Below are 13,652 nucleotides of genomic sequence, written 5' to 3'. Positions count from 1 at the left end.
GATTGCAAAAATAACAGAGCAACCCCGTGGCTGTGATTCACAGATAACACTGAAGTGCTTGGTGTTGCTTTGTGTAGCCCAACAAAGTCTTAATGATCTCACAGTGGTTAATGCCATAGGGAAGGGGTGATTCCAGCTTATTTGAAGCCAACACAATGTCTCCATTCACTCCAGCTGGATCTTTCCCTCCCAGTGCTTCTCACATGCAGCCCATGCTGAGCACTGCGTGCAGGGATGCTGGGGAGGGATCTGACACACAGAAGCATCCTTCTGCTCAGTTTCCTTGTGTCAAGAGGCTCAGAGACATCTGGGACCATTTCAGGGAATCGGTATTGTGGGAGGGAACGGTACTTCAGCCTACCAGCGTCTGTGAAGGAAGTTTAAAAGAAGTCTTTATGTATAAAAAAAAAGACATGTGGCTGGTTTACTTTTTCTCCATATCTGAATTAGCATTGAGTAGGCAGATAAGCTCTCTTGCAGGTAGAAGTTGAGAGCTGGGAGTTTGGTTCCTACCCGCTTCTAATTGGGGTTATGTTGGTAATTATCAGCCCCATCGTTTGGTAGTTGGGAAGCAGAAATGGGAAGCTGCACAGCAATAGTGGGGCTGCTCCTGCATGAACTATCTTGGCAAAATGCTTTTTAATTTCATGTGAGCTGTGCCTGCAAGAAGACGGAAGGATCAAGCCATCATCAAGGAAGATGAGGATTCGGAGCCAGGTTTTGGAAGTTGTCTCCTATCTCAGTAATGAATCAGACACCTTAGGTGAAATTCAGAACTTACCGAATAAGCATTTTGGTTTTTGAGTTTAGCAGGGCCAGGATTTCACCCCTAACTTCAAATATAACCAGACAATGCTGTGCCTGCAGCTTGGAGCCAATTGCTAATGGTACACCCTAAAATTTAATCTCATTTATACTAGTCTTGTACAACCGGATTCTACTCCCCTTGTGTTAATAACTGATGGAGGTTCAGAGGCTGAGTTCCAGGTGACGGCCCCATCCCTCCTTTACTGTGCTGCTTTACAGAAGATTGGTATTTTAAAAATGAATCATCTTTAGTCCTGGTAATTTTAGAGTGTAGACTTGGTTTCGTTTACATCAGAAATAGGATCCCTTTTCCCTGCCCTGGAAGGAAGACACTCTCAAGGGCTTACTGATATTTGTGTGTTTGACTTTAAGGCAGAAGTTTGTTCCTAATTAATTGAATAAGTGCTTTAATCCCTGGCCTGAGGGCTTCCCATAGAGCATTAGCTGTATTAAGAAGGAAATGGAGTGTAATCCCGTTAATATAAGCACAGGAGAACATGAGAGTTTCACATTTCTGGAAATAATTTCTTTCCTTGTTATATCTTTTATTCTAATATTAATTTGCATAAAATCCAGTGGGGGTGAAGGGCTTCTCCTTCTGCCCGGCTCCAGTGCTGAGGTGTTGGCAGCACATGACCCTCGCCGGAGTGTTTGCATCCTCGGGCTCTGGTTATGAACTGATGTGCGACAGGGTGAAAAGAGAAATAACTCTAGAAATTCAGGTCATTCTGATGGTGCTTGTGAACCCAGGTCCATAATCAGGTCTCCTCTGTGGAGGATCCTGGAGCCAAGATATCATTTTTGATCCATGCATCTTCACCAGGATTTACTACTATTAGCATTATTGTACTGCCAAAGAATCTTGTTTCTGAACAGATATCCAGGCTCGTGTGTAGCTACCAAAATTTGACTCTTGGATGAGATGAAGCTGACCAAACCCAGGCTTTCTGAGAAAGCAGTTTACTTCATCCCCAAGTACCTATCTACACGGGTCACATGAACTGGGCTAAACAAGCCAGGAAGGATCAGCACAGAGGGAGACGTCCTCTTTGTAACATCTAAAATTAGGTGAGATTAGTCTTGGATGAGGTGGTTCCAAACCTGGCTGATGCTTGACATTTTTTAAAGAGTGAATACTCTTTACTGGTTTGCTGTTCCTGTCCATTTCTGGGACAGAAGGCTAAATCTGAGCATCCCCTGCTGCCTTATGTTGCAGGTTGTCAGAGGAAGGGGGCTGTAGCACCTGGATGGGACAGCTCAGGTCTACTCTGACACCCTCCAAGACCGAGCAGAGACCCCTGACTGCCTGACTTCTGCAGTGTTTCCTCCCTGCACTGAGGTGAGAATGCTGTTTTCTTCCACTGTCCACCACGCACCCACAAAGTGGGTCCTTTCCTGCTGTTTCCCCATCTTTTTCTCCCATCCTTTTCTTTAACAGCATCTGGGGAGGTTTTTAGAGCTCACAAAGGGCAGGCCTTGTCCCTTTCCTGCCCTTATGTCCCCGGCATGTTTGGCTGCAGCTGAAACAGCAGGTAGCAGCTCCCCAGCTGTGACTGTGGGGTGACTTCTCCTCCAAGAAGCTTTCACCCTACACCTTCATGGGGAAGGCCCCTCCACCAAGGTTCTGGAGTGCAGGTGTCTCACAAAGGGACAGAAGTTTTCCTTGCCCCTGGAAACACTGTGGCCACACAGAGCCTGGTGGTTCCCATCGCGCACATACCCTATCCCAGGAGGGGACACCTGTACTCGCCCCCCAGCTGGCTCTGGGGCTGCTGGTGGTGGGTGCTGCCACCTCTTCCCTGCTGGGTCCCTCCAAGCTGCATCCCCTGAGGTGTCCAGCTCCATACGTACTGGTTGCTGGGCAGGATGGCTATATATTGTGTTGCTGAAGCTGGATGAAGGCAGTCATACTCTAGCTGCCAATTTGGGTTACACAGGTGTCCTACAGCCTCGGCTGAATCCCCTTCCCTCAGTACTCAACTCCAGGTCTCTAGATCCCTTATCCCATGGGGTGATGTGGAGGGGAGGTTCTCCTTTGCTGGTTGTTAACTGAGTGACTTTTCTGATCCAGGTTCTTGGCTCACCATGGTGGACACCATGAAGAAAACAACGTTCTCGAAGGTGAGGTGCACATGGGACTCTCATCCTCACTGGTGTTTGAGCAATGGGTTTGCAGGGTCAGCCAGGCTGGGAAGATAATAGGAGCTGGTGACAACAAGCTTCTGGCCAAATGCTGTCACTGCTCTGAGAAGCTCAGAGGGGAAAAAGGAATGAGACTATAAAATATATTCTTGCTCATAATGGATGGCATTGTTGGCAAGGGAGTGCAGACTTGTGCCTTGGCTGGCCAAGCCACCTCTGTGTGCTGGACGTGCTCGTGTAGCAGTGGAGGTCCCAGTAACACCTTCAATTACTGCATGCAACCTCATCTCCCCCAGCCTCTGCCATGCGTTGGCAAGTTAGCACATAAATGCTTTAGCATAAAAACAGCTCTCTTGGGTCAGCCTGAAGGCTCATCTCACCCGATTTCCTCGTGCCAGCAGTGCCCATGGTGGATGCCAAGAGAGGAGCACAGGGAACATGACACACACATAGTCCTTCTTCCCTAAAATCCTCTTCCTATCTCCATCAGTTTGCACTGTGATGATTTTCAGTGTTAGGGCAGCTGTCACTGGTTTAATATTCCTTGGCAGAGTTTTCCTCTGTAATTTCTCCGATCACTTTGCAGAGTGAGTCTTGACATCAGCCAGCACTTAACTTTAAAATATGTGATAAGCACACAGGAAATATTACCGAAATGCAAGACAGAATCACATGCTTCTGAGTGACACTGGACCTCAGCAGCGGACCAAAGTGTTTCAGCAGCTTTATATTAGTGCTCTGCCTGGGGCATCTGAGCAGTCAGAGGAGGCTTGAGAAAGGTGTGAAGAAGGTGTTTGTTGCAAGGGACACCATGGGACAAGAAGAGCCATTGACAGAAGAGCGTAGGACCTTCCTGGCCACCCTGCTCAGGGCTCAACTGAGCAAGGGGTTGTCCCATTGGACTGGCCCAGGTGGCCCAGGGGACAGAGGCTGTGGTCATCCTCTCCTGAGCTATGTAGGAGCATTTTGGGTTTGTATCACCACTTGTGAAGGCTTCCCTCAAGTCCTAGCAGCTCGTTGTGTTTGCTTCCTCTCATTTCAGCCTCACGTGTCACTGGGCATGTACAGGAGTTCATACAAGAGAGACTATGAGTGGCCCGAGGAGTCACTCAGTGACAAGGACATGCAGGTACCATGAGCTTTTCCTCGCTTGCCTCTTTAGCCTGTGGTGCCAGGTCCCCTCTTGTGGCTACAGGACAGCTGGGGACAGGATTGGTGCTGAGGGGACAGGAGATGTGGGTGTCACCTGCACCATCAGGCTCTGATTTGGTCCCCACCTCTGTGACCCACCAATAGGTCACATCACGCCCAAATTCCCTTGGCTTGTGTCCCCATCTCTTCTGCGGGAAATCCCCCCCACGCCCTCCGGTAAAGCTGTTTGGGGCGGGCAATGCTAATTACACTCATTAAGTCAGGGCACTAATGACTGCTTGCTGAACCGGCGCCTGAGCCTTGGACTCCTATCACTCCCCGCGGGGCTGATGGAGTGTGTCAGGATTAGACCCATCCCAGTACTGCCTTGAGGAGGGAGATTGCATTTGGGATGGAGATGTCTCCTTGCCCTGACACAGGCCTAAGAAGATTCTGCAGGGAAGTTGAAGTTGTGGGGTTTTTTTTCTAATCTCCTTGCAGTGCGAGCGACCCCTTGAGCTATTTAATCTGATTTGCCTCGCTCCGCCTGCCCTGGCTTAATTGCTTGTGGCAGCCCGGTGGGGACAGCTGCGGTTTGCACTGGGCCACTGCGGAGAAGTGGCGGGGGGCATGTTCGCTTGCTAAAGTGCTTTGGGCTCGTATGCTCACAGGAGAGGAAAAAAAACAAGTTCAGGCTGGGGAGGAAAAGGGGGGGACAAGAACAGAGAGATCATTGTGTAGAAGTGCCTGCTGGGGCAGAGGGGCTGTCTGCGGGCACTGCTGCCACCCTCTCCTCTCTCCTTTCTCTTCTATATTTTTTTATCTTTTTCATTAATTCTTGTTTTTGAAGGCTGCATGCTTCCTGTGGAGGTCCTGATGTAGTCTGGGAGATAAAAAGGGAGGGAGACCCTGGGATGTGTCTGCTTTGCTCACGCTGCAGCTCCCTTTGGCTCCTTATGGCCTATTTATTAAATTCCCAGTGCCTGTAGGAGAAAGCTGTCCCCACAGGGCAGCATGATGATGAGGTACTTGGAAGGCCCAGGTTTCCTTCTTAGGGTTTGGTTTTATTTTAAGAGGATAAAAACTCTTTTAAAATATAGGGGTTTTTTTTCTTTGTGAAATTTTGGGCAGTAGCCTGCCCTCAAGGGGAAGGTGGGGAGCTCCTTGGGTTAAGGCTGTTGAGCCATCCCCACTGTGGGCTCCTGGAGGCTCCTGTCCCTCTGGAGATGCCTCAGGAGGAGCACTGACCCCAAATATAGGTAGTTCCTGTAGCTCTGCAACCTCAACTTGTCCTGCTGTCAGCATGGCAAAGGAGAAGCTGCCTTGGGGGGAGCCCTAGGAGGGACCTTGGAGGTTGAGGGGCAAACAGAAAGCCATGGAGGGAGGTCCAAACCAATGATGGACAAACCCCATAAGGATGGTCTTTGCTGGCCTCAGCAGCCTGGCAGAGCTCACAGCAGGAGAGGCTCATTCTGAGACCCTAGGAAGGAGGAATTGCCTCGTGATGGAGCTGCAGTGTGCAGTTTAAGAGGCTGGAGCCAGCAGACCCCCAGAGCAGCCATGCCAGCAGCCACACCAGCCTGTCCCCAGCACAAACCCTGGAGCTGTTTCCTTTCCCACAATCAAACTGCTGCTTGTGCTGGGGGTCACTCCCTCCCTCCTGCTGTCCACCAGGGCCCAGCAGAGTCCCAAGCCATAAGAAGGGCAGAAAGAGGAAACCCTGATAGTCTGTGCATTTTACTGACAGTTATGGAACTGCTCTGTGACTGTTATGTCCCCGGGGAGTACTGACCCTGGGGACAGACTTTTTAGCAGGGCTTGTTGCAAAAGGACAAGGGGTGATGGTTTTAAACTGAAGGATGGGAGATTCAGGCTAAACATGGGGAAGAAATTTTTTACAATGAAGGTGGCGAAACCGCAGGCCCAGGTTGGCCAGAGAGGTGGTGGATGCCCCATCCCTGGAGACATCCCAGGCCAGGCTGGACAGGGCTCTGAGCAACCTGAGCTGGTGAAGATGTCCCTGCTCATGGCAGGGGTTGGACTAGGTGACCTTTGAAGGTCCCTTGCAACCTGAACTATTCTATGATTCTATGACCCCACCAAAGCCCAGGCTTTGCTGTGGGCAGGTAGTGCTGTTTGGTGATGCTTTAGCAACTGTCCTTCCCACTCACTGCCTGTCCCATCACATGGGATTTCTTTCTGCAGAAGCTGCAGATCGCAGACTCTCAGCTAAAAGCCAAGGAGTTTGCCGTACCCCAGGAGAAGAAGGTGGTTCCCTACAGCGACGATGTTGTGTGTCAGGAGAGAGAAGTCATCCCAGCACCCAGCATCGAAGCCAGTCGTGTTGATGAGACAGGAGGGAGGAAACCAGAAGGTATCACTTTCGGCCCTAAAGCCTTGCAGCAGAGAAAGCACTTTGATTCAGTCCTTCCTTCCAATTGCAGAAGGCTGCCTACCGAGGTGCTACCCTACCACCGCATTGGCAGGACCCCAGGCAGAGAGACTGGAGAGGCTGCAGGCTCTTGCTGTGCCTGAGAATGAGCTGTGTCTTCCAGCTGATGGTCAGACTGCTGGAACAGCAGGTAACCCTCCACACTGGTGTGGGCTGCTCATGCAGGGCTGCTTGGCTGTGTCCAGCCCCCAACGGACTATCTGCTTGGGTCTTTGCCAACTGAGCCCCCACCCGTGGTCCATGCTGGCTGGACACGAGTAGATGGCAGCATCCTGGCAAAGCCTTATCATAGAATAGTTCGGGTTGGAAGGGACCTTCAAAGTTCATTAGTTCAACCCCCCTGTAATGAGCAGAGACATCTTCACCAGATCAGGTTGCTCAGAGCCCCGTCCAGCCTGGCCTGGGATGTCTCCAGGGATGGGGCATCCACCACCTCTCTGGGCAACCTGGGCCAGTGTTTCACCACCCTCAGTGTAAAATATTTCTTCCTCATGTCCAGCCTGAATCTCTTCTGTTTTAGTTTAAAACCATCACCCCATGTCCTATAGCAACAGGCCCCGCTAAAAAATCTGTCCCCATCTTTATTATCGGCCACTTTTAAGCACTGAAAGGCCACAATAAGGTCTCCCGGGAACCTTCTCTTCTCCAGGCTGAACACCCCAACTCTCTCAGCCTGTCCTCCCAGCAGAGCTGTTCCAGCCCTCTGATCATCTTGGTGGCCTCCTCTGGATCCCCTGCAACAAGATGCTTGGGCTGATCGCAGTGAGGATCAGCAGTGTGGGCACACAGCACCCTGTCACCAGAAATGTGCAGCACCCAGGCCAGCTCGGAGCGCAGACCTAGTGAGCTGGCATCTTAGAAACCTCCACAGAGCAATGATGGGTGCATGAAAATCCCTTGCTAGCAGAGCATCAACACTGCAAAGTCTCTAAGGGATTAGAGACTCTCCTTTGGGTTAGAAGGAGATGAAGTTAACCCCATGTTGCAGGTCATGAATACAAGCGTAGGGAGACAAAAGGACTCTGTGGCTGAGCAAGAGGGACTTGGGTGGTTCAAACCAGCAGCCCTGAGTGCCCTTCTCTGCCTTTACAAGGAGATGAGGAGGGACAGGCACTGATCTCTTCTCTCTGGTGACCAGTGATAGGACCCGAGATAATGGCAGGAAGATGTGCTGGATGGTTCATGTTGGACATGAGGAAAAGGTTCTTCACCCAGGGGTGCTGGACACTGGAACAGGCTCCCCAGGGAGGTGTCACAGCCCCAAGCCTGATAGTGTTCAATAAAAGACTGGACAAGGCCCTCAGACACACGGTGTGAATTGTGGGGTTGTCACATGCAGGGACAAGTATTGGACTCGATGATCCTGTGGGTCCCTTCCAGCTCAGGACATTCTGTGATTCTGCTAGGAATCACTGGCAGCAAATGCAGAAAAGGTGCTGATAAGCCAGCCCTCCACCATGCTATTTAACAGCTTGCTTGCATGGCTTAAAATGCTGATGGAAGTCAGGGAACAGGTCACCAAACATCACCCAGACATACCCAACCTTCCCAAAGCAGCAGAGCTCTTCCTCTGAGCTCCTGCATGAGAGGGGAGAGGGCAGCATCGCTCAGCAATGCTCCAGGATCAAATGGGAGGACATGTGCAGGGATGTCCTCTCTGTTCCCTGAGCTCACCTCTCCCAGATTGAGATGTCTGTGTCTGGATCCTTTCATGACCAGTCAGCAGCAAAGACACAGCCATCTCCTGTAGCTTAAATGCCACCTTGAGGACAAGGTGAAATAATCCTGACAGGTTTTTTCTCTCTCCACTCACTAGAAGGAGAGTCTGGACAAGCAGCTCGAACGGACTTATCTCCATTTGGACAGGTGTCCATTTGGGCAGTCCATTCAGACTCTCCTTAGCATCTGAAGGCTTTAAGCATCTCCATGCCAAGCCCATCTGAAGCTGTCTTGTGCTAATGATGAAACTACTGTAGGCTTTTCTCTTCCTGCTCTGCTCCCGTGTAGCTCAACAGTACAGGATTTCCCACAAAGTCCTTCCCTTTCATACACAAACCTCCCACAGAGTGTCTCAGCTCCTTTTAGCACTCCAGGGCAACACAGAGACAGCATGGCTCCTTCCACTTGCTTCGCATCACCATAAATCCTTCCCCTGCTGACTTCACGAACCAAATCAATGCAAAATTGATGCACCTCAGCAAAGCTCTGCTGAAGTGAATGGGTTTCCCCTGATTTACGCCAACTGAGGCTCCAACTTGACGTTGTTGTTTGCTTGCTCCAGCCCAAGGGTAGGATTTGGGTGAGTAATGGATAATGCTTCCTGACTAATGCACCCTCTTCTTCTCTCCCATCTCTCAGGGATGTTGCTGCATGGGCAGAAGCTGGTCCCGACCTGGGCCACCTACCAGCAATTCATCATGGAGACAGGCTGGGCAAGGCAGAACGATGCTCGGAAAAACAAGAGCTTGAGCCAGAGCTCAGTCGATTTTGAAGGTCAGGGGATGGAGGTTGTGGCAGCTGCCCCATGGGGGTGAATTGTGGCCTTCAGCCTGGAGTTGGGTTTTTTGAATTTAACATGGGAAGAGACTGAGGAAGGTGAAGGGAAGGTGGATGACATAGGAAAGGTCCACAGAGTCCTCATGCCCATCTGCCTATCAGTGGGGAGAAGCAGGACAGAGAAAAACAATTATCTTCCAGAAGAAGCTGGAGCATTTCTTTCATCCCAGTTTCCATATAGGCCACCCCATGTAGTGAATCCCTGCTTGATGTGGCCTCCTGGAAATAACATCACAGCACAGGAACTGCTGCTGCCACCACTGGCGTTGCATCAACAGCCTGACACAGTTGTGCACCTGTGAAACACCTGTAATCTCCGCCTCAGTGAAAACAACAAAAATACTTCACTAATGACTCATTACAGGAACGTGTCATTTTTAAAATACACAGAAAATCTGAAATGTCTAGGATGGGTAGCTCTTCTTCGCGTGTCCTCCCTGCTTTGTTGCAGGAGGTGGCAGCACATTTCTCCACAGGCAGATCTGCTCAGTCAGGACAACACAAACTCAGGCTCTCCAGATATGGATGGGGCTTCTCTGAAGTAGGATAAAGGATGGCACACCTTGAAACCATCTCCTGTGGGGATTTTGGGGGAAAAGAGAAGAACAGATGTGATGGTCCTCACTTGAGAGTTTACTCTAGATCTCTTCCCTGGTTTAGTCCCTGTTTAAATAAAGCAGAGACACATTGCTCTGGCATGATGAAAGAGAAAACCTAGGCTCTAGGAGAAAATATATACCAGCTGACAAGTCAATATCCAGAAGGGAAGAGCACAAGATATTTTCAGATCTGCCTTGTGCTACTTCCATCATATTTAAAAGGCTCCAGAAAATAAGGGCTGAATAATCTTGTCTAAAAGCTCTTCTTGCATTCTCCCTTGGCTGACACTTCAGTTGTGGTAGCTCCAACAGGAGCAATGAACGTGTGAACAGCCAGTGGGGCTCAGGAGAAGGGGGCACAGTCAGACTGTGGACTACAGGAGTTAGAGACCCAAAAAAATCTTTTGGTTATTTGGACTCTCTTTCACTAGAGTGCCTTGACCCTGACTGGAGAAGTACCTACAACAGAGATTTCCAGCGCTTACCAGGACCCCTTGGTGGATGCTGTAAAGCAAATAAGGGCCTATCGCACATTTTCCCCAAAGATGAGCACCTAAACCAGTAAGGGAGAGGTGGGCTGACGGGTGAGGGTGGCTGGTGGGAGTGGGGACAGGGTAAGAGTAGAGCAGGGAGGTTTTGGAGATGGTTGGGATTGGCAGGTGTTTCTCAAGCATATTTGTCTGTGTTATGCAATGGACTAAAATGAATTCCCTCAGGGCCAAATCCATTCTCAAGGCCTGCTCAGCCTTTTCTTGAACAGTTTTGCAGTTGGGTTGACAGGAGAGGGGGAATTTCTCCTGGGACAGCCTGGTCCCTGTGGAAAGAAGATGCTGAGGTCCCTCTGGGGCTGGGGGTGAGAGGAACATCTCAACATTTCCATGCGCTGGGAAAGGGCTCTCCCAGATCACACACGGCAGGAGCTGTTTGCAACGTGACTCATCCGCACACTGGGAATAAACAGGCATAAACTGTTCCTGAACTCTAATTTCTCAGTGGAAAGGCAATTCCTCCCCGCTGCCTCATCCTCCCCACCTCCCCTTAACACACACACATGTATTTCAGCTCTGTGTTGAAGTCTCGATTTTGATCGAGGATCCCAGAGTGACATGTGGGCTGGAGACTGAGGCTGTGTGATGGTTGATCTAGGTGGGAGATTGGTTCCAATGGCAGCCATGTGTGTTGCAGCATCTCCTGATGGAGACAGGCTGTTGCCCCTCTCCCCCACGCCATTGACATGTGCTCTCCTTTGCTCTGTGCATCTTTCAGGGTGGGTGGTCAACCACTGCAGAAGGAGAGGTGAGTCTTCTGGTCCACAAAGCAGAGACTGCAGATCCCCTTCTTATCCCCTTTTTCATCTTCCCTACAGGAACCTGTGGGTGTCCGAGTACAAGGACAACTACAGCATTTTCTTGCGGAAGCTGAGCCGCTCACCTCAAATCCCTGGTGCAGAGCTGGGCTTGGGGCTGTCCCTTGGGATGGACACAGCCCAGTGAGTGGTGCTACAGGTGGCCATGGTAAGTACCAGGATTACCCATTTTTGTGCTGAGAGCTGATGGGATTTCAGGGACTGAGCCAGTGGGAAAATGTACAAAGAGTTGTGAGACCTGGTACAAACTATTTCAAGACCTGAGATAAAATTATAAGAGCTTTACTGCTTGAATAATCTTCTGAGTAGCATCATTTGTCCTTGCTCATTGCAGGGGGGTAGAACTAGATGACCTTCAAAGGTCCCTTCCAACCCAAACCCTTCTATGATTTTCTGTGCTCCTAGAAAGTGATTTCCCAACCAAATCTTATTAGGGGAATATTTTTTGTCACATTATTCTATGTTTTTTTGATATATTTTAGGATGTGTTACCTTTGCTGTTCTATCCTTACAGCTCCTTGGCCCCCCCCAAGCTGTCTGTGTGATATTGTCCATCATCCTGGAAGCCTGGAAACCTCTTCCAAACCATCACCATATCTACCAAATACCTGGCGCAGACCTTTTTAAACAGATGTTATCGTTAAAATCTCCCAAAAACTTAAGCTTTTATCATTGTCAGAAAAGGGGTGGGTATTTTTTGGTTGTTGTTTTTTTTTTTTTTTTTGGGGGGGAGACAGTCCAGGCTACAGAGCTTAAAACACTCAGGCAGTTTCAATTTATGTACTTTAAACAAAAATTACCATTAAACTTTGTCTCATAGCAAGAAGCAGTGTGTATTAAGCAGCATTGCTTGTGTTAATTTAATCTCTAAATCCTTGTGTTCTTGCAGGGAGGGAAATACCCATGTTATCCAGGGCAGCTGAGTACCAGCTTTACAGAGTTTCTTCCCCTCCTTTGTATTTAACACCTTTTTACAGCTAATGCTGCATGAGCCAGAAGTGAGTTTGATGTATCTGGGAGATTTCTAGGATTTCTGGAAGGAGCAAGGCTGCTCCCAGCCTGAAGATGGCAATGAAGAACCACCTATCTGAGACCTGGGAAGGGCTGACGTCCTCGACCAGGACCTTGCCCATCACAACCTTTCTGCCGAGCCCTGTGGCTTTAGTGACCTGGCTCTGGGTTTTCTGAATTAATGGCAAAATTCACTTGGAGTAGACGGTGTGGGGAACTCTGCCTAGCACCTGAAATACGTTGCTTTTAATGAGACATTCTTGTGGTATTCACGAGTAAGAGATTCTTAACAGATACAGCCAAAATATAATATTAGTGACAACAAATGACTTATTTTACAGTAATATCAAGCATACCCAGACCTGATGGTGACAGGGATTATATAGGGACTGTATATACACAGCAGCGCACTTATTGCTACCCCAAAGAGTTTATCATCAAAGAGAATCACCTCTCCTGCTTCCTTCTACTCTGCAGATGTTTCAACCCATCACCACTTACTGGTGGCAAATTTGACCATTAACTTGCTCCCTGAGGAAAGTCACCTGCATGGCTGTGTTTCCCTGCAGGCAGAGAAGCTTTGGGGGATTTAGCAAAATTACATCTGGTAAGGCCAAGCTCTAAGCAGGTGATACAAGGTTCTGGTATTTCTGTAAAGCTGCCTCCTCTCCCTGCTCCATCATGGAACGTTACTGACCACAGCCCATGGACATTTAGGTGACATAGGGCATTTTTTCTGTAGCTAAGTATAATGGACTAGAGACTGCAGATTTTGTAGGTCAGAAACAATGAAACTGCCTTTAACTTAAAAATAGGGAAAAATAATACTGCACTGACTCCTGAAACAGAGTTTGGTTTCTTTGAAGAATGAGACCATGAGAACAGAGATGTTCTTAATGTGACAAGCACTTTTGCACCACTTAAAATGCATCTCATGGCCTCACTGATAGTTTTCTCTTATGAAAAAATGTCATTATCCTGCCTTGCTATGCTGGGAAAAGGTTCCTCAAATTGATTTTGACATTACTCCGCTGCAATGGTTTGTTACACTGACAGGAGCTGTGTGTAGATGAATGCTTAGGGCACATATACAAGGCAATTTCAAGTTATCTTCACTAGGAAAAAGTATGTTGCTAAATGCTAATCAAAACAGGCAATGATGGTGGAAACAAATGGCTGAATGAGAATATGTGGTTGTGATACACCCTGTCAAGCCCACTAATGAAGATACTCAATCAGGCAGACGGATGCTGGCTTTGCTAATGTCGTCCTTTAACTGCGTGCCAGGGAGAAGGAAGGAAGCTGCTGATACTGAAGATAAATGTCCTTCCTGGATATTCTGGCAGGACACTTGTTTAGGTGCTTTCCAGCTTTGCACACCAGCCTTAGGGACAAGGCTTTGGAAACCTGCACTCGCACGTTTTGGCCCCCGCACCCGGAATCCAGCCTGTTGCATCCCTGTCTCCTGCCATTTCTCTTCCCAGAACGACATTTCTTTCATACCTTTGTTTTCCCAGCCCTTGTTGCCCCTTCCCAATATTGGTCCGTCTGATGTTGGCAGTGATTGCTGTTAATGATTTTTTTTCCC

The 13,652-nt window shown here is 49.0% G+C and overlaps 2 protein-coding genes across 2 annotated transcripts in view; one reads left to right on the top strand and one right to left on the bottom strand.

The window, feature by feature from the left end:
* REEP1 (receptor accessory protein 1) overlaps positions 1–13,652 on the bottom strand; it is a 499,521-nt gene that overhangs the window by 428,064 nt on the left and 57,805 nt on the right. The gene's annotated exons all lie outside the window — the stretch shown is intronic.
* Positions 2,883–11,976, top strand: LOC139827883 (uncharacterized). Its single transcript, XM_071808340.1, has 8 exons — positions 2,883–2,928; positions 3,992–4,078; positions 6,286–6,454; positions 6,525–6,662; positions 8,891–9,062; positions 10,954–10,983; positions 11,054–11,176; positions 11,943–11,976. The coding sequence occupies exons 1-8, from the start codon at positions 2,893–2,895 to the stop codon at positions 11,974–11,976; spliced, it is 789 nt and encodes a 262-aa protein (XP_071664441.1). The 5' UTR covers positions 2,883–2,892.

This window comes from Patagioenas fasciata, chromosome 4, assembly GCF_037038585.1.
Source record: "Patagioenas fasciata isolate bPatFas1 chromosome 4, bPatFas1.hap1, whole genome shotgun sequence".
Taxonomy (NCBI): domain Eukaryota; kingdom Metazoa; phylum Chordata; class Aves; order Columbiformes; family Columbidae; genus Patagioenas; species Patagioenas fasciata.
This window is presented reverse-complemented; position numbering and strand designations above follow the sequence as displayed.